Genomic DNA, 25384 nt, shown 5'->3' with positions numbered 1-25384 from the left:
CACATGATGTGTCCATATATACTTTGTATAATGTTTATAATACTGATATCATGATTACTATGATAAAAATCAAATGAGGCAGCAGCATATAAACTCATTTCGTGACAGTTATTAGGTAATGGCATTTTCCTTAACCACACTCTTATAGCCGAGTGGAACAAACATGTTAAGACACTGTTAGTGATTATCTTGAGCATAAATATGTTTTAAACAGCTGATACTCTTGCAAAAGACTTTTGTCCTCAGAAAACTCCTGCAAATGCTTCAAAAGAACTTTAGTCCAGACATTGCCACACCAAGCTCCATTTAAAAATCCAGCAATTTATGTAGCTTAACCACACTCGCAGACATGCATCGCCAGTAAAGATTTCAAGTATTCATCAAATTAAAGGAAACACCTCACCTTCAGCATTACCACAATCCATAAATATTATTTTAACAGAATATCTACTGTGAGATCAAGTCTGCTGTGATACTCTAAAGCAAAACAGGACATAAGGGATAAAGTTCAAAACAGTTTCACCCTCACAGCACCAACTGAACTGTAACAGACCCACATGGTGTTGTACGGATGATTTTCCGTAAACCTCTCATTCACAACACATTATACTGACATTGTTCCCTGATATCACATGATAATCACATTTGGTGCTGGGAGAAACTTTACTGAGGTGAGCTTTTAACTAACAGCAAACAAAGAACCTTACATTTAGTACTGAAATAACAATATCTATCAATTCCAAAATGTTTGGAATTAGCCCTTGTCCATTGCTAATGCTAACAGCAGTGTCATCTTAACACATTTCTAATTAGGACTTGCTTTAAGCGCATGTTTTAAGTTGTGGGATGAGAAAACTTGTGATGTGAAACATCTTAGGGCTGACGAAGAAACTTTATTATTTCATGAAGTTAGATTTCATGCTGCGTGTGCTTGAACGTTTGTGTGACATGGGATTCTCAGGTGTGCAGTTCTTGGCAGGCCTAAAGTCAGTAACAACCAGCTGGGCCACAACACAATCATGATGGCTTTCTATTGGTTCACAGTATAAGCTAAGAAGTGCTAATACACTTGTGATATCAAGGCCATGTTCTTACCTTTGTGACCAAACTCCTTTGTGGTCCTCAAGCAAATGGAGTTGACCTGGATCCCCCTCTCTATTTCTACTTCCTGGTTGTACCATCTGTGAAGAAGGGTGGGGGGGTGGTCTGGTTTGGATGGAAGGGTTTTCTCTGTAGCTGGTGGTTATATATACATTAGAAACATTATTTATACATTAGATTTAGTGTGAACAAGATTGTATAAATTGTAAATATCTATGAGGCCAAACTGTCTTACTTTACAGCTAGCTCCTCTACTATTGGTCTGATCCACCCACATAGTTAGTAATAGACTCTTCCAGGGGTGGTCTTGTTGCTGGGGTTTTGCAGGCACAGCCAGAGATCCCCTCAGATCAGAGCTGCCCTAACAACCTCCTGTGAGCTTATACAAAATAACAAAAAGATTTAGACAAATATCATGTCTTAAAGTCTTGTGACTCATTTAAAGCATAAATCAAAATTAAAGCTGAAAGTATGCTGGGGTTCTTTAATTTCAAAGAAGTAAAAGTTTTTGAAGATTTGAAATTTCCATCCATTTATTTCAATGGGCAGATTTTATGAATAAACTATGAGTGTTTAAAACAACATGAAATATGTCAGGAAAGAAAATACATCCGATGACTAATCCTTTTGAAGTTTGATCAAGTTTCTATAATAAAGTTTTTGATGAATCAAATCAATCAAACCAATCATAAGAATTTTTAAAGAAGAGTTTTTGAACCCGAGAAAAAGATACACATGGATTTAATTCCTACAGTGTGACTGATAGGTGTTTTAAAAGCAAACAGCTGCCTGATGCTTCTCATATCAACTTTGATTAATGTAGCTGAATATTTATCGCATCATACTGATTCACAATCAAAATAGCATTTGGCCAATAGCACATGCTGCTACAAGCCTGAGTACAGCAGCATAAATCACTGTAATTATATGTGTCCTGAGAAAATGGTGTAATTACCACCAAGACTGTAGCTCTGTACCGCAGTAACACAAAGCTGACACATGACATGTCATTTTAGGATTAGTGACTTTGCTGAATCGAGCTGCAGTGACTTTACTACAGTGTGTGTGTGTGTGTGTCACTACAGAGAGGCTGTGGGTGGTTGAGTGAAGAATGATTCTAACTGTACGCAGGATCTGGTTTGACATACTTTATTTATTTTAGAGTGAGCCAGTTATCTCACTTCTTAACTCATCAAAACCTCTAAATGGTAGTGGTGCACACAGATGCTGTCATTTCAGAGGCGGGGAAACAAAAACTCCTCAGGTTAACTGTTGCTCTCTTTGAAACTTCCTGGGGGTTTACGTAAAGAATTAGACAATACTAAACACATTGCCAAACATACACAATATATATACTGACACAGTCAATTTATATGTCAGGCAGATTATTGTTTTGAATATCATTGTGCGCTGTAGTGATAAGAACTTATTTATGTGAATGTAATAAATGTGTGCACAGAAATACATAATACAAAATAATAAAATATGTTGTAACAGTGATAGTTGAAATTTTTAGTTTTTAGTAAAATGCAGCCTGAATAGATTCCCATTATGTTTGGTATCGACATTCATGTCTGCCTCAGGATAAACTTTAATAATATCAATTTTATTAATATCATTAGGATCAATTTTCAGGTTTATAACCAAATACCTGGGAAACTGATGACATGCAGTCATTCAGCTGCATTTTGTGATTAGTGCTAATGAAGAAATGTTAGAACACAAACATTAAATCAAACCATAGACTGTGTATAAAGATGGATGATGCATCAACTTCATCCCACTGTCCAGATATAAGGCAGATATGTGCCATCCGGAGTCTGCACAGAAGTGATCAGGTGATAGAGCCACATGATCGAGGTTCCACCGTTACAGGTGCTTGACCAATCACGAGTCAGTCTCAGCTGTCAATCATGAATCAAATCACAGTTATATGAATTAGCTGAAAATGTTTTGTACATGTACTTGGACTTTTTTTAGTTTGGCTCATGTCCCATCTGACAACATGGAGGAGGTAGAGTAAACGACCTATACTGCAGTCAGCTATCAGGGGGCAATCAAGACATTTTGAGTTCACTTTTGGGGAGCTGTCATTTCGTGCATCTTTATACGCAGTCAATGATTCAACAACAGGATAAACATTTTAACTATTTTGATCATGTTACCAGATGATTACAGTCAAAAGCATAAAAAAGACAAACTTAACCTTAAAAAAAAACTGGTTCACTATTTTGTTGCCTCAGTAACAAAAATAATCACCTTTAGTGATTTTACAATTTTAAGAAAACCCCTTTATTAAAAAATCACTGAGCTAAAAGCAGGGTTTAGATTTTTGGAGATGCGGCTCACCGACAACTGTACATGATTTTCATACTGCTTGGGCAGCTTCACTCTGGAATCAGCATGACATCCATTACTGATATCCCACATATCCAGAGAAAAGTCTGTTTTCCTTTTGACAAAAAAAGTAGTACTGACAACTTGTCTTGTAAATGGAAGAAGACAGCGTGAAACTGCCATTTATCAGTAATACAGACAACAATATGTTTCTGTTCAAACAGCTGAGAACCGTCAGTGATCATCCAGTAGTTACCGCTGAGCCACATGGGAAATGTACAAACAGGGTGCATTTGATCAAATAACAAATTCCATACAAATGTCTGCGAATGTTAAGCTCCCTGTTGCTTTTTGGCATAAAGCCGTGATTACTATCAGTGGTGAGTCTGCAGCCAAACCCACAACAGACGAGCCCACATGCTAAACACTGGCCCCTGGAGACTCCCAAAGCAGACTTAAGTCAAGATTGACTCTCAATGACATCGTTATCTTTATTTGGAAGTGTCAGATTGCAACTACCAGCCCTCCAACCATGTACGCACAAGGCTAGGGCGTGAAATCGCAATTCCCACACTCCAGGAGAAATATGGGCGGCAATCACATACAGTGGCTACATGGAAAAAGCCCAGAAAGCTTCTTTCCTGCTTGTGGTTTCTTCTGTCACTAAGGAAGGTCCCACTACATCTTTCTCTTTTCACTGGTGTTGCTCTCAAGGGCACGAGGCATTTATGTAGGGGAGAATTATTATTTTTACATCTCAAGGTCCTGGAAAAAGGAATCACCACCTGTCCTGCACTCATCTCATTTCTCTCAGTTTGTCAACTGCCCTCCCAACAGTATATGCCTTGAGTTCAGTAATGGCAGGGCTGACTTGGCTGCCTGCTGCTTCTAGCCATCAGCTGAGGCCAATTATCTGAAGGGGCCACATCTGGCCTGGCTCGGCCTTGTGTAGGAATGGCTGTCTGGTCACCTATAGTCAGAGAGTGGTCTTGGACTTTCTAAATAATTTGATCAACTGAAAGTAATTGATCAGCAATCGTTTAGATGATTGTTTGCTCCATCCCTGGTAAGATGGTTCCTACACATATTCCACAAACATCTGAGCTGCTGCAGGTGAAGGAGCTGTCATGCTGGTATGTCCACCTGAGACAATACAAATAGGATGCCCAGTAATATCCAGCCAGGTCCAAAGTGGTTTGTACTATTAAAGAAGTAAAGTACAGTCATTTCTGGATAGTGGGAGGAAGTGGAGACTTGTTGTCCATCTTCGTAGTATACTTTGACTTAGCATGCTAACATTTCCATAAGCACTATTAACAAAATGTAGCTGATGATGACTCTCATTTGTTTTGCAGGTATTTCATTTTAAGCCATGATAATGCTAATAAAAACGTTTTCTATAGCCTCGCAGTTGTCTTCCTGAAACAGAGTTGCTGTGTACATCAGTGTTGTGCAATTCAACACATATCAGATGCAAGTTACTCTTCGGATAATTGAACAGGGGCCTAAGTGCTTGCAAATCATCTGCGACGTGATATATCTCCCATTTCAGTGGTGATTTAATGCAACCAACGTGTATGTGGGTCTGGATGTCCTTCACTGTAAAACATTTTGAAAATTTGACAAATTATCTAATTTAAGTAAACAGAGTATGAAATTCCAGATGTCTTGATAGCTGAAGCCAAAAAGAAATGGGTAAACTGAATTTTGAGATTCATGGGTTTGAACTGAACTGAGATCATCTGATACCCATTAGCTTTTCAACATGAGCAATCCATGTTATATCCTTTTACAGAAATCTTGTAAAACATTGACCACATGCAACAGATTCAGGTAGTAATTAAGATTTTAGTTTATCTTTCTCCATTAGGATTTTGGTAAGGATAGTCAAGGTTTGGAAATTATGATTTACTGTCAACTTACAATGAATTTGCTTTGGTATGTGTTGCATGTAGCAAACATACCGAGTAAAAAATAGGGAGAAGATAAATCATATTAAGAGGCAAGTGCAATAAAGACTTACACAATACGTGATGTACAAATACGTACAATATGAAAATATTGCAGACATGGAGCTGGTGAAAGAAACAAATAGCGTGAACACAGTCCTACTGACTTGGCTTTCATCTCTCCCTTTCCTTCTTACTGATCTTCTCCTGATGGCGATCCAGTCCGGAAAACACAGCAGCCCTATTCAACTCATCCCCCACCAAACCATAAATCAAATAAATCCCCTTCCTACTGACTTTGACCCCTTCTTCTTTCTGCTCCACTCTCCAGGGCCAGAGGAGAACATGTGGCCTGGTGGAGGACTGACAAGGAAAAGTATCCTCTGGATCATTGGGACACAGTTTCTGCAGAGCAATTACACTCTGTCCTAATTCCATGTGTGAAAATAAACACTGGTGAAAACAAGAAAACCACACGGTGACATACACAATGAAATCTGCCAGAACAGTAGTGATGGAGTAAGGTTTTCTACAAAGTCAATATATAAATGAAGAGAAAACAAACTTTGATTTCACTGTGTTTTATTCTTATAGAAAACATTTAAAAATGAAAATACAAACATGAAAATAGAATATTTTCACAGATTCTATTTGAGACAAAATCAGAGACAGGTTCTAGACATGTAGGAGGCAAAATGCATTTCTTAGCTGGGACTGAAAAAAAGAAAATTAAACTTTCAGATTAAAAGACAAAAAATATCACATAGAAAGTGAAATTTTGTCGATAAACTTGGCCATCTTGATGTCCCGCTTCGACAGTCCTCCACAGTCGTGCGTAGTCAGTGTAATCTGGACCTGTGAGGACAAGTAACCACTGTTTCCCATAACAAAATCAGGGACAAAGGTCAAGAAAAATAAACTATGTTGTAATTAATAAGTAGTTTTAATAAAACATATCTTAACGAGGTGAGCATTTCTGGTAGTAGAAAAGTCTGTGTGGGTTTTTTTTACTTTTAAAGTCCCCTTCCAGTGAAAATCAAGTTTTTAAACATGTTGAGCTTGTTATAAGCTAAAATTAACTTAAAAAAGTTAACACTAGCTATGTCTAATGTCCTATTTCGCTTTGTTAAAGAAAGTGAAAAAAGAGAAAAATCCTGGATCTGCCAGTTTAACCAGATCCACTCCACAGTTTAATGGAAGGGTCGTGCCCCACCCTGCCACATAACAGACACACAGACAGACAGCAAAGGGAACATAACCTCTTGGGCTGAGGAAATAAACTGGTCCGTTATGCTTTTATGCTCGCTTGTAAAAGCATAACTTAACAATATTTTCTGCCGGTGGTTGTAAATGTGCCTCGTATTTTTGTTGTTGACTTAAAAGCTTACTTTCATGGGCAGTTGGGTGTTGGACTTAATTCTTGACTAACAGCAGTTTATGTAACAACTCCGTTCTGTGCAGCGGCTCCACCTCTGTACTTAAAGGCACAGTCATGACATTTATCTTCATTTCAGAAAGAAAGCGAATAAACATATCTCCCCAAATGTAGAAATATTTCAATGAGACTTGATTCACAAAAAGTGACGCACTCCACTAATCACGTGTCAGTCTCAGCTGACCATCGTTACGTTTCACCCAGTTTTTATAGCATCAAATAACTAATTACAACCAAACGTATATTTGTAATTTTTTGTTGTTTGGTCCATGTCCCATCTGGGGTTTATGACTGATGCTGCAGCCACCCACTGGATCCTGTCGTCCAGCTTTTTATACAGTCAGTGTTCACGACGCATTCAGAAACATTTGCGGGGATGTTTTTGGCTCCACCCACAGAGGTGTGAGTCAGCCAATGGGGTGTGTGGCTCAGAAAACTATATTCCAACATTGACAGACACAAACAGAACAGACTGGAATATTAGCAGTAGCTCAGTATACAGCATCTATTTTGTCAAGGCTGAAGCTCAGTCATTGTGGGATTTATGTGTAAGTGTCTGGTGGAAAGTGCTGTGGGGCCCAGAGACCTGTAGCACTGTGTTACAGCCACTTTAATAAAGAGTGGATTAGGAGCAGCATTCCTCTCAGAGCAGCCTGCTTCCACCACACAGTAACTCAGTGGCTGCAGCCTAATGCTGAGAGATTTTCAGGGACTGGGTTTGTCATATCAACCATTACTTTATTTCGAAGACAGAGAAAGTGAGTGAGTGTTGGGGCTGCGGGGGCTTCGTGGAGGGCTTGGTAGAGATATCTGCAAAGCTTTTCTCAAGAAAAACGATGGGATTACAGTGTGAAGCTACTGCGTTTTCTTTTTTTCTGACAAATGAAGTGTGTGTTTCAGGCTCTGTGTGCAGAGCTATCTAGAACTAGTGCAGATTGTTTGACATCAAAAAAAAAATCTGACTTTATCCAGAGTTGACTGATCTTGATGTGTCTGTAATTTGTTATAAACTGAGCACAGCATTGTAAATATGGCCGTAACTCAAACACACAGAAATGATAACATTGTTTGACTCTACATGCTGCGATTTCTGTTATGGATACTACACACAAGCAGCACTGTGAGTGAAACCTCAGTTACCAGAGTGTGACTCAAGCCATAATGTGGAAACATTTATTACCTTATTATATACATTGAACCATTCTGGGTGATGGTTCATCTTCTCCGCCTGCAGAGCCACACGAGACATGAAGCCAAACGCCTGGACAGGAAGAAACAAACGACTGTCAATCAAAAACAAGTCTCTTCTTACAAAATCTGCAAAGCTAACGCTATAAAAAGACTTCTTTATGCAATTAGTTTCATGATATAGAGCCAAATACAATGCAATACAGTTCACAAGCACCAACACCACTATAAGTTTGGATCAGTAGTTAATTGTCCCATTAGGGGAAATTTGAAATTTGTTATTAGCCATTTAATAAAAGTTTATGTGTTAAAGTACTCAAGGTCTGAGTCAGTAAACTGACCAGAAGAAATTAAAACATGCAGCGCTGGACACACACACACACACACACAGACAGACACACACAGCCCAAGGAGCAACACTGCCATCTGAGGCACTTGTAGAAAACCGTGAATGCACAAGTGCATATTTCCAGAGTGCAGAGATCTTGCATGCACGTACTCATACACAACATACACAACATACACAACCTACACACTTCATATTTCAAGTTGGGCATGTGGCCCTCTCCAATCACAGGACATCCAGGGAGTGATTGTGGTTATTCTAATTATCTACAAAGAGAAGAGTGAAATCCCTCGTCATGCCCACTGTGAGAGGAGAAAAAAAAAACTGGTGGACCTATTTCAGTGCAATTTCCCACTGCAATCTCAATTAAGCCCCTAAATACTTCCTCCCTGCCTAATTAAATCAACTGAAACGCCATTGTTTACAGGCCGTGGCTGGAGCCCCGTCCACCACCTGACATGACAAAATAGAATTACTCTCACAGAGGAAATTGCGTTGAGCCTTTTTAGTGCATTGTAACCAATTTCTGAGACGTCCTGTCCGTTGGCCATGCAGCGCAGCTCGTGTAACACGATCGGCAGCTCGATCAAATTGCTTATCAAGGAAACCGTCTCCTGATCAATTTAAGTAATTGGCATATTCCTGCAACTTGACCCCGCTGGCACCAATTTAGAGACTGAGGCGGTCTGCTTTTTCTCAACTCTCATTGGCTCTAATGGAGATGGTTAGGCAGCCTGTCATGTCAGGTGTTGTCCGAACATGCCCCCTCTCTCTCCCTCTCTCTCAGGGCAGAGCTCAGGCTAATCTGCTGCTGAGGAACTTTGAGTGACAGGTTAAAGGATTCAGTGCGAAAACTTAATGGTTCATGCACATTGTCCCATTTCCCATTGAAAAACATCAGCGTCGATTATTTGACTTATTGAGGAGGGAGACATATTAGTGTCTGCCCCAAAAATCCACCATCAGTTTCAACGTAAAGCTGTTACACAATTAATATTTTCACAATAATTATTTTCCAAATAACAAAAAACAATCTGATTACATGAAAGGACTCGATCGTATTGGCGACATTTACCACTTGAATTTGCAGCTCCCTTCTGGCCCACAACTTTACTGTTTTGATTCACTCGCAGCACTCTGCAGCTGCTTTCAGTGTAAAATAATCAAAAGAAACTGTGCACCAATCTGTAGACAGACAAAGATACTGACTAACAGGTGAACATAGTGGGAAAACTTAGTAGCTTAACAGCCAAATTCCAATGTTGCCTTCACAACCTGTTTCTGCTGCTACAGAGTGGCCAAAAACTCCAGGTCTTACACCAACAATAATTATTTAATGCCTTAACTAATTTTGAGGATTTTGATTTGCCTTCCAAATGTTGGATGTTGACTGAGGACGGGCTCATAACTTTAGGAGAATATTCTTGCATTTCACTGGTTTCTGAACTTGATCAGCATGTGTGAATAATGGACGTCCTTCCCCCTTTAGTTCAGGGAGGATTCCTTCTTTTGCCAAATGGGTCACAACACTCTACAGCAAAATTATCAAAATAACACAGTTGTAGATTCCCTGATATTATGACGGGCCTGTAACTGCAAACATCTGCAGTCACATCTGTGTGATGCATTTCCAAAACCTGGCAGAGGAAGGAGCTTCTAGTCTGGACCAATAATTGGTCACTTCACTTCAGTTTTAATTCAAGGAGTATATTTTTCTTCCAAAGCCGGCTCCGGGCACGATGAAGCTCGTCGATGATCGAGAACAAATGCTGTGTTAGCTTCCACACAAGAGTGTTCTTTATTTAAATTTTGAATCAATTGAGTGAATCAACCCCAACCGGAGCTTGGGCTCATTATCCAAACTTGCTGCATTGCTGTTGTTAAGAGAAGTGTCACACTTTCCAACCCTGCTTAGAACCACAGAGCAAAAAGTCCTCCTGGGGAGAAGGGAATGTGAAACAGAAGACGATAAGTTCAGTCTGTGTGCGACATGAACCCTGAGAAAGGACTTCTTGTTTCTCAAGAAGACAAAAATGCACAGAAAGCCGTAATCTCCCTCTACAAGTGAATTGGAGTTGAATGTCCAACAAGGCTGAAATACTGGAAAGGTGGTGGTCCCTCAGGGGCAGGACACAATACTGGTGCAGCGCCTGTCTGTCACCTGTGGGTCACCTCAACGCCCTCCACTTGGGCCAAACAAGAAAATAAAACCAACGCTCAACTCCCAGTAGAGGTCTTATGTCAACAGAGGTCAAGGACTCTCCCTCTCTGAGTGCTTTGTTTACCCTGTTTGTATTGCACGGGGCCACACGTCTCGAGTCAACATGTCAGCCGGCTGGGCGGCTATCCATCCTCCAAGCCAGCCAGCAGCCATTCTTTCCAACTGGCCCAACAAGCTGTAGCTGTCAGAGTTAAATAATTTGACATGACAATATGCAGGCCCCCATCTCAAATAATCAGAAACACCCGAAGGCAGACCCCCTCTATGCTCCTTTCCCCATGCGCCCGCTTTTGAGGAGTCATTTTGGTGCTATTACGGCATGATTGTCATACAACACTGGACGAGACAATTTGACGTCGGAGCAGAGTGGTGTTCTCTCTCCCATTGCGGCCGTGGGCTGGAATACAGGACTCAGTTTCAAACACATGTGTCTGTTATTTACAGATCGGTTTTCCACTGCTGCGCGGTCCAGGGGCTTAGAAACGCCTGCTCTGCCTTGCCAGGACTAAGTGCATGCAGATTGTGCCTACTCTGCTTGCCTCTGACAGACACACACGCACGCGCCGATGCATGTACGAATGCACACAATGCGAACCTCCCTGGCGTTGCACACAAGTATGCGCCGACACACACAAGAAGACGAGCCGCTCTCCTCCATTACACACCGCCATGACTACCCGATGATTACTGTGCAAGCCCCATCATCACCCGCGTCAGCATCGGTCCGCTGGAAAACCTTTGCTCCTCTGCAGTGAAAGGCAAGAACGCTGTGAATTGCACGGTGGTGCTGGTGATGATGATGATGATGATGACCACACCTCTTATGTCTCATTTCTCTTCTTACCCAAACACAAGCTTCCAGCTGGCCGGATAAGGATGCCCGCTAAGTTGACATGTAACTTCAATATAGAATATCGAATAATGATGAAGTGAAGCTGCCAAGTGCTGAGTTTCTTTCATGTAGAAGCGAGGGCTCTGCTCGGCATGTGTAACATCATCGTCAGGTATTAATCTTCTCAAATTATCGTTCTTAAAGTGGAGAAACACAGTGAAGAGACTCAACTTGATACCCTGACAAAGACGATGCATGCACCGCAATGCTGCGAAGACTCTGTAAGTGACTAATATCTTGTGTAACAAATGTTCACGCATGTCACCTCCTATTTATGTAAAGAGTGTCATGTAATGCTCAAGCATGGCGCTAAGGCTGACTAATGCAAACCCCATCATTAACTGCAGGGTTTCCAGCCAAGGCTTAAAAAGACACTGGGCTCGTCAAAAGCGCAGCAGACGTCAGGGCCATCTTATCTTACTCAAGAACCGATAGCCAGATTACCTAACCAACTCCGCTCGGGCGCCACACCTCGCGGCTTCCCTCCAGCCATTTCCACGAGACGATATGAATGTGGGCGCCTCCAGTTCCCTTTTGGAGACGGGTGATAACTGAACACCGCTGAGCTGGTGGGGGTATATGGTGAGAGCACTATAGGGACAGTGTGTTAGATCAGCTTAAGGTGACATTTTTGGACATATATTCATGTTTATTTATTGCAACCATTTAGAACATTGTCTTGTCAGAAAATGAGCAGCCGTCTGTATCTCCATTATAATTTTCTTTCTGTCATGGTGGAAAAGCCATTGAAACAGTTCATTACCACACCAAAACTGTCTGACAAAATTCTGAGGGGAGCTGGAGCCTGCAATTGTTTTTTAAGTAAATAATTAATTAATGAAAATGATAATTGATCATCATCATGACAAATAGTATTGACATGAATTAACAAGGTGAACTTGTGGATGATTTTGTCAAAATAGAATTAAAACTTATTGATCTATTGATTAATTGTTCAATTGAACAAGTCAGCAAACATATCATCACTATTTTCCAAAGCCCAAGGTAAAGTCAAATTCATTTTAAGCAACAGCTTCAAACTTATCTAAAAACCCACCATTCAAGTCTAGATGACTTGACACTGATTAGAAAAAATGTTGACCATCCATGTTTTTGTCAAGTCTGCTAATCACTTGTAAATATCTGGAAAACTGAAATGAGTTCTTCATTGATTGACATCCTTCTTCTCCTATTTTAACCCATCAATACAAATCAATACTCATTTGCCTGGTTGAAAAGTTTCTGCTCCTGTGCAAAGGATAAAAGTACTGAAGAAAACAAGCGGCCATTCCATCTAGAACGTAGCTTTCAAGTGCTGTGGGGGGGGGGGGAAGGAGGAACGTCATCATTGTCAACCCCGCAACAGCTGAGCATTCACAGCTCACCTTCCCAACACACGCACACGCACATGCACACAAACACACCATTTTACTTCAATGTTTCCAACTTCATCCTCTGAAACGTAAAGCAGACCATAGTCTGTAAACAGTTCTGACATAAATGTTGATATGTAAACAATATCAGTGCCTGCAACTTCAAAAAAAACAAAACATGCACAGTTCCAACCAGAATTTACAGTATTAAAGACACACACACACGTTTCCACATATAATTGAAGGGCTTCTCACTGACCAAAGGGACTCCAGAGAGAGGATTTCACCACTCAAATCTGATTAAATACACTGGACTTGACAAGGAAAATAACTCACATTTACTCCTCAGTCTGCTGCCACTAACGACGCACTGTGTACCCACATGCCGCAGATAAATTACTGTGCTGGTTACAACAGCATCATAACACTTTCCACTTGCCATAATCAAAGAAAAATAAACTTAAAAAAAAAACAAGCTGTCATGTTCTTTTTAAATTCATTTGCAGCTATGAGGTGGCGCAGTGCCTCAGCTCCACTTCAATAGACTTAAACTGTGCATTTACATAGTCATGGGTGCAGCTCTATCGCCCCCTAGAGACCAATAGAGGACATGTCTCCTCTCACAGAACGGGGGATTTGTTATTCTCATTATAAACTCTTAGGGATCTGGTTTCCTCGAGCCCATCACTCGCAGATAAGTGGCGAATGGAAATCAGCCAGCACGTCGATCCTCATCTCCATTCCCCTCGGGTAAAAGCACTTTTAAGAACAGCCACGAAAACCCAGCAAGAAGGTTTGTGAAAATGTTTGGGGGGGTGGTGGTGGCTGGAGAGAGAATAAAAGAGGGTGAAAAAGAAGGACAGACGGAGAGACAGACGGAGAGAGTTGCCAACATGTAAAATTGGAACAACGTGATCTCATTCTCCCAATAACATGGGGCACAGCATGGGAATGAGAGACAGACAAAGACGGAGAGACAGAGGTGGGGAACGGAGGGTGGCAACGAGCAAGAAAATAAAAAAAAGAGAACATCTACCAAAAGGAATGATGGGGTTGTTAGTGGTTTGTGAGCCAGATGAAACATTTTAACCAATTTGATTGTTTGTGAAAGAAATCATTCTGATCGAAACCCCAATTGCTGCCAACTGGCCGCCTGGCGTGTGTCAGCATAATGCTGCCTGACGTGTCGGGGTAAGAGGAGAGGCTTTAGAGCCAGGACGAGCAGATGGGGGAGGTCAACTCTCGGCCCCCCAACTTCAAACACAGGGAAGTGTAAAAACAGACTATTTTAGGGGCTAAAACAACTAACGACAGGATTAGAGGAAGTCCGCTAAGTGGCCTTGAGATGTTGCAGTTTACGTCGCTGCAGTACAGTTGCTGCTGAAGCAAACTATTGAGCTGCCTATCAGCACTCTGCCAAAAAACATTTCTTCAAGATTTTCTTTTATCCCCAGAAGTGTCAGAATTGGTCTCAACTCCCACAAAAGGCACAGAATCTATGATACTGTTGAGAGAGAGTATGATCTAACTCGCCCTGCTTTGATAAACTCTGTCTGTCTGCTATCCAGTAGTTCTTGATGCAGCTCTATTGTTTAGAAGATCCTGAAAAAAATTACTATTTTCGCAAGAAACACATATTAAAAATGCATTTCTGTGGGAAAAGGAATCCATGATAAAATATTATCATCTCAGCTTTCAGTCATATCACACTTGGTCATTTGTGCACTTGGGTTACACCAACACCAGCACAGGTTCCTATTACCATAGAAAGCTCCAGAAACAATTATTAAAGTGCTGAAGACTTCAAACATTTCCATCACATTTTCTCACAACTCATCAGGACCACAAAATGTATGAACCAACTGTAAATAAACATCTAGGTGTATATTTACATAACTGCATATTTCTCTTCTTTACTTTCTTCCTTGTTTTGGTTTATGATTAAAATAATTTAATTACAGTGTCCTTGTTAATAATAATCTAAAAATACAATATCAAATGGCACAAATTCTGTTTTTTCTTGTGTAAGTCATTTTGTCTTTTTGTTTTCTTTGTTTAGGAGCAGACATGTGGTATGAAGCCATGGTTTGTCTCTGTTAACTGTTATTTACATGCTGTGTCATTGTATGTCATGTAATCCAGTGTAAGATAAGACAGTTCTGAGATATGACAAACCACTATTATTGAAAAATCAATCCAAGATATGCTAAACCTTTTCAAAACATTTGCCTTTTAGAATTCCAGTTATTTACATTAGCACTAAAATAAATAAAAATTACTTGACTATTATGTTTTGTATCAACATTAAGATTAACATGCAGTAACACTTTCAGTATTTCTATTTTTTCAGTTCTTCATGTGAGGTTTCCAATATGCTCTGTCTTAGTTTAGAGCCAGATCATCCATGTTACTTTCACTACAACAGTATGTAAGAATGGAGGCTTCTCTCAAAAACAAAAACTTTTCAATATTCATTAATGTTTCTATTTATAGGTAGGAACCCAAAAAAATGGAATGAAAAGGAACCAGTGAAAGCGGAGAGGAACTCTCTACACCTGCAACCAATCAGTGTATAAACAGATGAATTTGTGTGATTCTGATGTTTAGCAAGCTGGCCTGCATGCATGTGGTGGTCTGCGTCCAGATCCCCATCAAACAAACCCCCAACCAGTGTACAACAGCCCCCTGAAGACCACAGCGGATCACAGACGCAGACTGATTTCCACCACTACAAACACTTGATCACGGACTGTACCAGCCGTCTGGAATAACACACCACAAACACTGAAGCAGATGTCCGCTGCCTGAGTCTGAGTGTGTTTGTGTGCGTGCGTGCGTGCATGTGTGTGTTTGTGCACTCGTGTTCTTTCTTTAAGAAGATATATAACCTACACACACTTTGCATCAACAGGAGAGTGCTGGACATGATTTGTTGTTGTACTGGTGTGGAAGGAAATTATTTTTACTTTTACATTTTTACTCTTCTTCATTGTCAATGGAAGAAACCAGAAGTCAGACTCACTAACAGCTAATCTCCATGTACCTGCCTACAGTGACTAAACTGTCAGTCGAGCCCAAATGTGATCTGTGCCTTAATTCCAAGTTTTAACAAAAAGACTATTTTGAAACACTTGTTTGACCCCAACCATCAACTACAACTAGCTGACATTTGATTCATGACCTTTGCTGTTGTGAATAGTTTTACTGTGTTAACTTTTGTACCGTCTCACTGATAAATAAAAAATGTGAATACCAAAATAAAAATCAGGGTCTGAAGCCAAAACAAAACACAAAAACCGTGACATAATGACCTCAATTTATGTCAGAAAAGAAGCGATTCAACATCTTATCAACAAGACATACACACATACACACCTGATTAAAGGTTTTAAAGTGAAGCTCTTTGAAGATGGCACCTCGGTCCTCCACCTCCATCCAGCCTGTGGCCCTGAGCTCCATCACCATCTCCTCCCGGTCTTCAGGGGAGAGCCAGTGGGCGTCCGATGACTGGAGACACAACAAACACAAAGTGCATCCTATAGTCCTTTTTCTCAAAGCTGTTCAAATTTAAATTTTACTCATACAAATTATTCACAATTTACAATTCGCCTCCTAGGTCTTAACGATCTGTACAAGGTGCGACACCCTCTCGACGAGGGTGAGAAAAAATGTAGACAACTCAGGGAGAGTCACAAGGGAGCGATCCATCTCCCAGGACGGAGAGATGGTGCATGTTAGAGAGCACATCAACAAAACAACAATATTCACAATATGACGAAAAGACAGTGTATAACATAAATGGAGTGTATCAATGTTAAACATTAAACCATGCAGTTATTCAGAGTTTATTAGTATTTATTACAAATACACAGTCTGGTTTAGTTTCATTTGTATGACAGAATGTATTATTATAAAAAAACACCACAGGTTTAGAGTAAAGTTTGAACACTGCAGCAGTAACCTGGGTGTTACTTTTGCTGCGTCCACACAGCGGCAGCAAACCACTAAAAATGAGTTACACCGGCTTCACTATCAACTAAACAAGCGATACCTGCACAGGTCACAGCTACTCCTGAGAACTCAATACATACTCATCAAAACACAGACTCCATTAATAATTCTGATTCACTCTAATGATGTTCTGCTACTTAGCAAAACATGTACACAACAATATGGATTTATGCCTTGACTGACCTGTTACAGACTACGCTTCACTTCGGCACTGACACAATCAACGCAACAGATTTTATTCAAGATATTCAACAAAACAACATCACACTTCAGCACGTAATGACTACCAGGCGTTAGTGAAGACAGAGCACTGAATGAATACGTTCAAGACGTGTACATTTCAAGTTAACATTGTTCAGAAAGTTCAATCCACGAAACAATTTACGCCGAATTGAGCTATGTACATGATACAACTGGAATATTTCATTAAATCTGCGACATATCTGCGTCGGTTCACAGCTACACGGGGAAACCTTTAATTTTGAGTTTTTCCGAATGGAGTTTGGCGTGTTCCACCCTGCACCCCACGCTGCAGCGGGCTCTGCGCCCACAGGTCTGCACTGTGCTCGGCTCGAGTCTCGAGAGATTACCGCTGCACCTGTGTCACTTCCAGCCTCGTGTGCGATGATAAGATGCGGTTACAGGCTAAAGCTAACACACGCTAACTGTCACTCACCATTTTCGACGAGCGGTTCCTGGAGGGAGGGGGCGGCAGCAGCAGACTGCACAGCCCGGACAGATGGTGACCGCCGCGGGGCCATGAGCTGCCCGTCCTCAGGCTAAACATTAACCCGAACATAGTCAGCGCTTTGTCCGCTGTCCTCCCTCTGCCCCTCACCTCTGCTCGTCCTTTCACTTTGCGACATAGCTGCTCAGTTTACTGCCTGATTAAAACCACACCGTTTTACTGCCTGGAGTCTGTCTGACCCTCTCTATATACAGTCTGTGGTCTGACCTCTTTATATACAGTCTGTGGTCTGACCCAAGTGTGTTTGTATAATTCATTCAGTGAGAATGGTGCACAGGAGACACCTCCAGCAGTGGTGTGCATGTGCAGAAAGATTTTAATTTCCTTGTTATCCACTCACCACTATGCCTGTGGGGTGGATGGAGTGTTTGAGTCCAACACTTTTGGAGTCTCAGGGGTTAATAGTGTTGCAGCCATATGAAACTACAGGAGCAGTATGGAGGCATTTTCTGTTTTTTGTCTACGTTTCAGAAGAATCGGTCACCATTTACTTTAATTATATTGTATTTGGCTGCAATGCTGTTTACCCCTGAAACTCTTATCTACTCACCAGTGTGCCAATGGAGGGGTGGGTGTTCATACACTTCACCCACCCCTCCATTGGCACACTGGTGAGTAGATAATGAGGATATTTTCCTGTTTGGATTAACTTACCCTTTAAACTCAGATTGGTTGTTGGAGTGAAAAACATAAGGTGCAATTATGTTATTTAATAATGATAATTGCTAAGAAGTGCAGGATCTGGATAATGCAGCTCCGGAGTCCTGGAGACACCTTCAGGTAAGCATTAATGCATAATTTCCAACAGAAAATCTAAAATATCTAGTCGGGCCAGCAGCCCACCCTCAGTGCTCTATCCTGTTCTGTTTATTTGGACTTTAGGATTATGGTTGAAAATGTGATAAAGGGCGCAGAAGAGAAAAGTGACCCAACAAAGATAATCATAATTTATTTTTTATTATAAATCACAATGGTTTCAATATTTAGTTTTGTTCATAAAACACGTAAAATATGAACAAATTAGCATTTGATAAATAACAAACTGAATTGTTGATCAAATGATATTTATCTGATGATTTGCCGTGCGTCTACGTTCTCAGTCCTGATGCTCGTGCTCCTGTCCCGGTATCAGCCAGCGGATGCTGTCTGTTCTCAGGATGGCGTATAGAGAGAAGCCTGTGATGAAGAGGATGGAGAAGACCAGTAGCCAGTCTATGCTCCTCACCGGGATGCTGAGGAGGGGGCCCAGGTGGTCAGCGTCCGTCACGTTTCTGTCAGGCCCAGATTCAAACCCTGGGACAGACGAGAGCTTTTAGATGCATTGTGCTTTATGCCTTCAGGGATAAGTCTTTAACATAAAAAACAGATGTTTCAGAATGTTTCTTTACCATTCATACCTGTCTGGTTAGCAATGAATGAGGTGAGCGTCTCCAGTGTTCTGTCAGTGTGGTTGAAGCGAGCCATGGGTTTGGCCCCCTGGAACAAAAGAATGTTGGGCACAGCCACGGTCCCAAACCTTGTAGAGAGGCTGGTGGAAGATGGAGCCGAACGAGACCAAAGAATGACAAATGTTGATGGTTTTAAAGATTTACCAGAGTTACTAATTTGAGGTCTAGTTTACAAAATAGTCAAAAGGATCAATATCGAAAATTATCTGTACAAAAGCTGGAAATGATGTACACAAAAAACACACAAACACCCAAGTAATCAGAGCAGACTGGTCTTTTTGGGAGCCGGGCCAGGAGCTAACAGAGCGTTTCAGACAGAGGGTGAAAAGAGGCTCTGCAGGAATGTATGTGTATTAGACAAATAATGTGTATTTTTAGCATATCAGCAGGTAAACCTATTCTAGTTGACACATAAATTAAAAATGGTGGAATGAAACGTTTTAAAACCATTTACCTGCTGTGTTGAGAGGCATCAAGTGCCAAGAAGTGCATGCTGGGAAAGACTCTGGGTAGGGCATTGAAGTGAGGTGCCAGGCTGGCGGAGAACTGGCACCAAGCGGTGAAGAACAGCACGACCGAGCATTCTGTGCTGTTCACATTCAGGAACTCCATCAGGTCCTAAGACGGGGGCGGCAGGGAATCAGATGGAGGGATGGGTTTCGATTTCTTCTCATGGGAGAAACAGGTACAGTAATCCACTCTGACATTAAGAGAATCTGAGGGATTTAAACAGAACCTACTGGACGTTTGAATCCTGAAACGGAGATAACTAGGTGCTCATCACACAAGCATCAATGGAACGTTTAAAATACGTCACCATTTTTTTGGTGTATCAGAATCAAACCAAGCTTGATTTTACACAACAATACAGAGATGTATTTCTGATTTTTCTATATTACAAAATATGAATATATATAAGAAATGAAGGAAACTGCAATCAGACGTGTTGTGTTCAAGGAAACTCAACTAGTGAACCTCAAGAGGACAGCATGAATACCTGCGAAGCGTTGAGGACATGCACAGTAAAACTGTCTGTTCCTGTGAAGTTCCTCTTATCACAATTCACTTTGTATGTCTTGGCAGTTTCTGTGGTGTTCTGCTCCTCGGAGGTTGCGACACCTGCGTGCACTATGTCAAGAGTGACCTGTAAGGAAACAACCAAGGAAAAGTCAAATTCTGGGAACTACTCACTTCACTATGCATATTGTATTTTACCAGAGGCCCTCAGGCTATGCTTTGAATGTCATGAAAATATAAAATTGAAACCAGAACAAAGCTGTAAGGCCCCCTGTCTCTTTTGCACTCATTCTAAGAACTATTTTTTGTATTTTGCTGTGTCTCATAAGTCTCTTGATCAGAAACAAAATACTGAAAACAAAAATGTGCTTATCACCAGCCTTTTGGAGAAGGTGCCTACTCCCACCAGACATTTCTTTTGCAATTTGCAACAACTTATAATCACATCTCTTCCCCTCCTCCTCTTCAAGACACCAACCTGCTGAGATGGTTCAGTGCTCGTCTCCTCCAGCGACGCTCCTTTATCAGCCACAGCAGACGAAGCGCACTGGGCACTGAGCTCGTCACAAGGTGGGGAGAAACCTGACTGGAAGTCTTTCACATTTTTTGGGAAAAGGGACTCGATGTCAGATGGATCAATGGGGGCTTCAGTGCCCATCACAGCATCTGCAATCTCAGCTGTCTTGAACTGCCTCTTCGGCAGAGTTTCCAGGTCTTCTGCTTCAACAAACTTGGGGCTGTTCTCCAAGTCAGAAACTGCCCCCTCTGACAGCGTGAGCTCAAGCGACTCATCAACATCTGAAAAATAACATTATGATAAATAAGTTAGTACATAAGACTTTTCTTTCTTTGCTGTTCTTCGTGTGAATTATATTTGATACAAGCAACACAGATAAATATAAGCTTCTTGGCAATATCTGTGAAGATAATCTTACTACAAATAACAGTCGTTATTTCTCTGCCATATAATACTCTCTCAATTGCTGAGTGACCTAAAATGTCCCAGCCTAATTCAAGGCCAATACCTTATCTGACTCAAGTAGAAGTAAAAATAAATATCAATTTAGTCTTTGATATGCAGGTTACAACTCATTTAATAAATTAGTTATTTGGATAATGTAGATCCTTCAAATTTCATGTTTGTTTGATCATCACTCCTCACACTGGAGGCTCAGGAACAGGCAGAGATGAGTATTGACTCTACTGATGAAGTTAAGTGTTATAAAATGGGGTTATGGATGAAGTTAGGTTCAGGAAGGAGACATACTTTGTTTTCCCAAGAATCTGCACTCAAGTGGTGGAATAACAACAACCAAAGAACCAAGCACATATTGGAAAAATAATCTAAATGAGGGATCGACTCTCAAAATCATGGTGGATTGATTGTCAGTCCATCAGTAAATTAATAATCATATAATTGTGTTAGCTGTGAAATGAATGCAGTCTACAATAAAAGCCCTGCATGATTGTTAACTTTAGGAAAGCTTCACTTTTCAGTATTTGTTGTGAACTGAATAGTTCAGTTTAAAAATGACCAACACATTTGATAGAGCTGATAAATAAAACTTTTCAGCTGGTGTTCAGTTTAGATGGTCTAGCTCAAATTTCCTGAACTAAGTTATAGCTCTTCTTACACATATGTTCTGGTTTAGTTGTGTTACTTGTTGTGGGTGCATCACTAGCTTTTCCTTAATATATTCATAACGATAATTAGCTTGATCAGCAGCGTACCACATTTTAAACTCAACTAATTTGGGGTAATGAAGATGGTAAAATGTTTAAACATTATATTCCACATACTACTTGACATAAACTGTAGTTATCATGTCCGATTATAAACAGTGTTATGCTAGCTCTGTGTAGCTAACAGGCGGCTGTCTCTTACCTTGTGCTGTCACTGACGAACACTTTAAAACACCAGAATGACAACTAATAAATAATAAAACGCACGAAATGTAAAGGTTGTTCCAAACCCCAGTCATGGCTTCAAACTGTGTCCAGCTACACTCAAATATAAGCGGTTAGAGCGACATGTTGTGCGATCATGCTGTGCAGGATGTAGGAACCAATGTGATGTGCTGTAGCAGTCCGGAACAAAATAAACAACCCACTTCCGGGTAGACCGGAAGTTATTTTACCCTTCGATAGTTCATTGACATGTGAACAAGATTTCTGGTTTATGTTGTTAAGATTTTTTTATTCAGTTTTGTTTTATTATTTATCTTTTAAATACTTTTTATACTAAATCTATATTTTAGAATGTTTGTATTTATTTTTTCACCTCTTATATTGCATCCATGGAAATATTCTTACATAATAAAAAATTATAGACCAGATAAGATTATATTTGAATGTGAGGTGCTTGGAGAATAATGGAGACTACTGGTGGGGGAAATTAATTAACCTGGAAGTTATTTGTTGTTTTAACAAACAACAAGTTTTCGAAATGTTTAACTGAGGACAACAATTCAAGAAAAGTTTTCAACAGATTCTTTTTTACTTTCAGATTTATTAAACAACTTTTGAACATTCCACAATAATCATGCAGGAATAAAGTAGGAATGATACAAAGCTTCACAGGCCTCTCCAGTCACACGTTTGGAATAACTGAGCTTCACTTCTTCTCCCAAAAAAAACTCCAAATGTCATCTACAGACAAGGGACCAGGTCAGGATTACACGCTGAAGGTGGTGAGAGAAATAATATTCACTCAAAATGAGAAAGTTCTGATTTAACTGGAAATATTACAGCTACCAATGAAGGTCGATAAATTAACCACTTTACAGAGTCTGTTTTTCAGTAATCCACCTTCAATAATCATCTTTCAATCAGGGTCCAGGTCCAAAATGTCAGTGCCTTCCACCAAATGAACAAAATAACAAAAAAGGGATTCAAATATTTTTAGCTACATAAAATTCTTGTCCAGACATTTAACTAATTATTTTATATACAAACTTAGCAGGGAAACAGATTAAGACCTTGAGAGTGCTTCAAGGTTACACCTGACATGCTGGCAAATACATCAGTCATTACACTGTCATCGTCTCCTGGTCTTAGATTCGTATCATTCAGTCTATGAACACCTCACATGTCTGTGATAATATGTAATCACAGATACGTTTTTATTTCATCGAGCTGAAGCTGAAACATGTTCATGTTTTTTTTCAATCAATTTTCTCAACTAAATGAATATCAACCACAACTGAGCTGAAAAATAAACATCGTAGAATAAAAACCTGATATTACCTGAGTTACAACAAACATTTCATAAGAATTCAACAACAAGAAGATATCCCCGTGAGTCTCATAGAGCAAAACATGTTTTCTGTTCTAGAGTGATGTTCTGTTCTAGATAATGAAAACATGATTCAAAATATCCAAATAATAAATAATAATAAATGTTTTAAATGCAGATCACTGTAACCTTGCTCAGGTTTGATATTCAGACTGAAATGCCACTTTGATTCACTGAATCACTGAACAAATCTGATGCAAGGACAGAGGACAAGGTTACAATCTCCATGGAACATCATATTGGTCAGTCTGAAGATGAGGATGGTACAGCTTGCAAATTTTGATGTTATTTATTTATGTAAATAAATGTTTGTTTACATTTTTGACTCATTATAAATAAGTGCAAGACCTTTATGAATCTTTGTGAGAAGCTGTGGAGCAGCCTCCAGCAAAGAAACACAGTGTCAGAAGGTCAATAGAGATGAACTGCTGAAGCAACAGTGGATACAGTCTATGGTAGACACCCAGTTCGCCAAGAATAAAGACAAACAGTAAAACATGTTTCAGCTTTTCAGTAAGAAATGCCCATTAGGTTTCAGGAGCTATTACAACAGAGGGAGATGACTGAGACAGACAAAAGCCCTTTTTCACAGCAGACAGGTCTCAAAGTGTTTCAAACAACATTGATGATCTACTGAAGTGTCAGGAGGCCAGTGAGCCAGCATGCACAATAGCAAGCAGCCAAATAGAACTAAACCATCATTAACTTTATTATCTATAGCCTGCATGTACTTTTACATCTGTGTCAAAATATCTGCTGTGAAAAAGGCATCTTAATGTGTGAATCTAAAAAATATAAAACAAATGAATTTAAAACTAAAACTGTAAAAGAAGACACAAACCTCAGGAATAGGCAACACGTCAGCCAGAACCTCAACAAAAAATGATCAGTTACACATTAAACACGTGGCTACATCTGAAATCTATGAAAAGAGAAATTATATTGTCAATGTGTTGAAATTTACAATCCCTTCAATCGACTGTCCATAAAACAATTCCAGCTGCGTGTTTCGAGGCTTTAGACGCAGTAATTACTCAAAGCTTTTTGCATTATTCCAAACAATCATAATATCTTTCGTGGGCCCGTGCGTTTTCATTTACATTTTATACAGAAGTTTTCATGCTCAGGTTACTTTGTGAGACATTGGAGTATTTTCTTTGATCAAATAAAGTTAGATAACATCATATTCTTTGGTAGAGGGTGCAAAGAGTGTTTGTATGTAACGTATCAGTAACCTGTTAAAACAAACACACGTCAACTTAACAAGTGATAAAAGGCCTTGTACAACAGTATCAAAATACAACAATAATATAAAGTGGTAGTATCAAAGTTTACACAGTACAATATACATACGACAGATTATTGCACCAAATTAAATAAATGCCTTCACACTCTGGATCTGAATTCCCAACATCTGAATTATACCAATGCATGTTCTTCAGGCAAATTTTAAGATCAAACTCCTGAACAAAATCCTACAGTGGTAAATAGTTTAGATCAAAATTATATTTGACTACATGTGACTGACTGTATTTACGACGCAATGAGCATGCTGTGAAATAATGTGACCAATAAACCAATAAAACAATTCAATTTCCTCATTTCGGCCATCAGGTAGTTTCAACTACATATTTTCATGTTACAACATTTCAGAAAAACATCCGTTTCCGATTCAAGTGCTTTACAATGTTATGATTATGTACTTTATATCTTAAATAACTATTTTAAATTATATCTTTTTTTTTAAATGACAGATTGATTAAAATAATTGATACAATTATTTTGCAAGCGACTGGTTAAAGCAAAAAAGTAATGTAGACACAAAAACGTCAACACACACTTGCCAAATTCTTAAACCTTTGATTATTGTTTTCCTTTTCATTTTGGATAATTATGAGTTTGGGCTCGTTCTGGAGGAACAGCGCCCCCTGTATGCAGATATCCCAGGGAATTTAAACTAGCAGCTCAACTTGTTAAAGCACAGAATATAAACCAGTAATGTCAGAGAGCTTTCATAGCGATG

General features: G+C 39.9%; 2 protein-coding genes across 3 annotated transcripts; both read right to left on the bottom strand.

Annotated features, from left to right (window-relative positions):
• Positions 1 to 5952: 5952 nt before the first annotated feature.
• LOC109628450 (pterin-4-alpha-carbinolamine dehydratase 2) lies at positions 5953 to 17743 on the bottom strand. The gene is made up of 4 exons (XM_020085541.2): positions 17530 to 17743; positions 16218 to 16349; positions 8003 to 8083; positions 5953 to 6242 (listed from the first exon to the last, which is right to left on the bottom strand). Exons 1-4 carry the CDS (start codon positions 17650 to 17652, stop codon positions 6147 to 6149), a joined length of 432 nt encoding a protein of 143 aa, XP_019941100.2. The 5' UTR covers positions 17653 to 17743; the 3' UTR covers positions 5953 to 6146.
• A 799-nt stretch (positions 17744 to 18542) lies between these two features.
• On the bottom strand, positions 18543 to 22175 carry txndc15 (thioredoxin domain containing 15). 2 transcript variants are annotated; one of them, XM_020085535.2, is made up of 6 exons: positions 21952 to 22175; positions 20545 to 20864; positions 20047 to 20193; positions 19504 to 19667; positions 18990 to 19129; positions 18543 to 18894 (listed from the first exon to the last, which is right to left on the bottom strand). In XM_020085535.2, the coding sequence occupies exons 1-6, from the start codon at positions 22046 to 22048 to the stop codon at positions 18698 to 18700; spliced, it is 1065 nt and encodes a 354-aa protein (XP_019941094.2). In that variant the 5' UTR covers positions 22049 to 22175; the 3' UTR covers positions 18543 to 18697. The 2 variants fall into 2 exon arrangements, with proteins under 2 accessions (XP_019941094.2, XP_019941095.2); XM_020085536.2 differs by having other exon boundaries at positions 18999 to 19129; positions 21952 to 22164.
• Between the last annotated feature and the right edge of the window lie 3209 nt (positions 22176 to 25384).

The sequence above is a fragment of the Paralichthys olivaceus genome, chromosome 15 (genome assembly GCF_024713975.1).
Source record: "Paralichthys olivaceus isolate ysfri-2021 chromosome 15, ASM2471397v2, whole genome shotgun sequence".
Taxonomy (NCBI): domain Eukaryota; kingdom Metazoa; phylum Chordata; class Actinopteri; order Pleuronectiformes; family Paralichthyidae; genus Paralichthys; species Paralichthys olivaceus.
The sequence above is the reverse complement of the archived record's forward strand: the minus strand, read 5'-3'. Positions and strand labels throughout refer to the sequence as shown.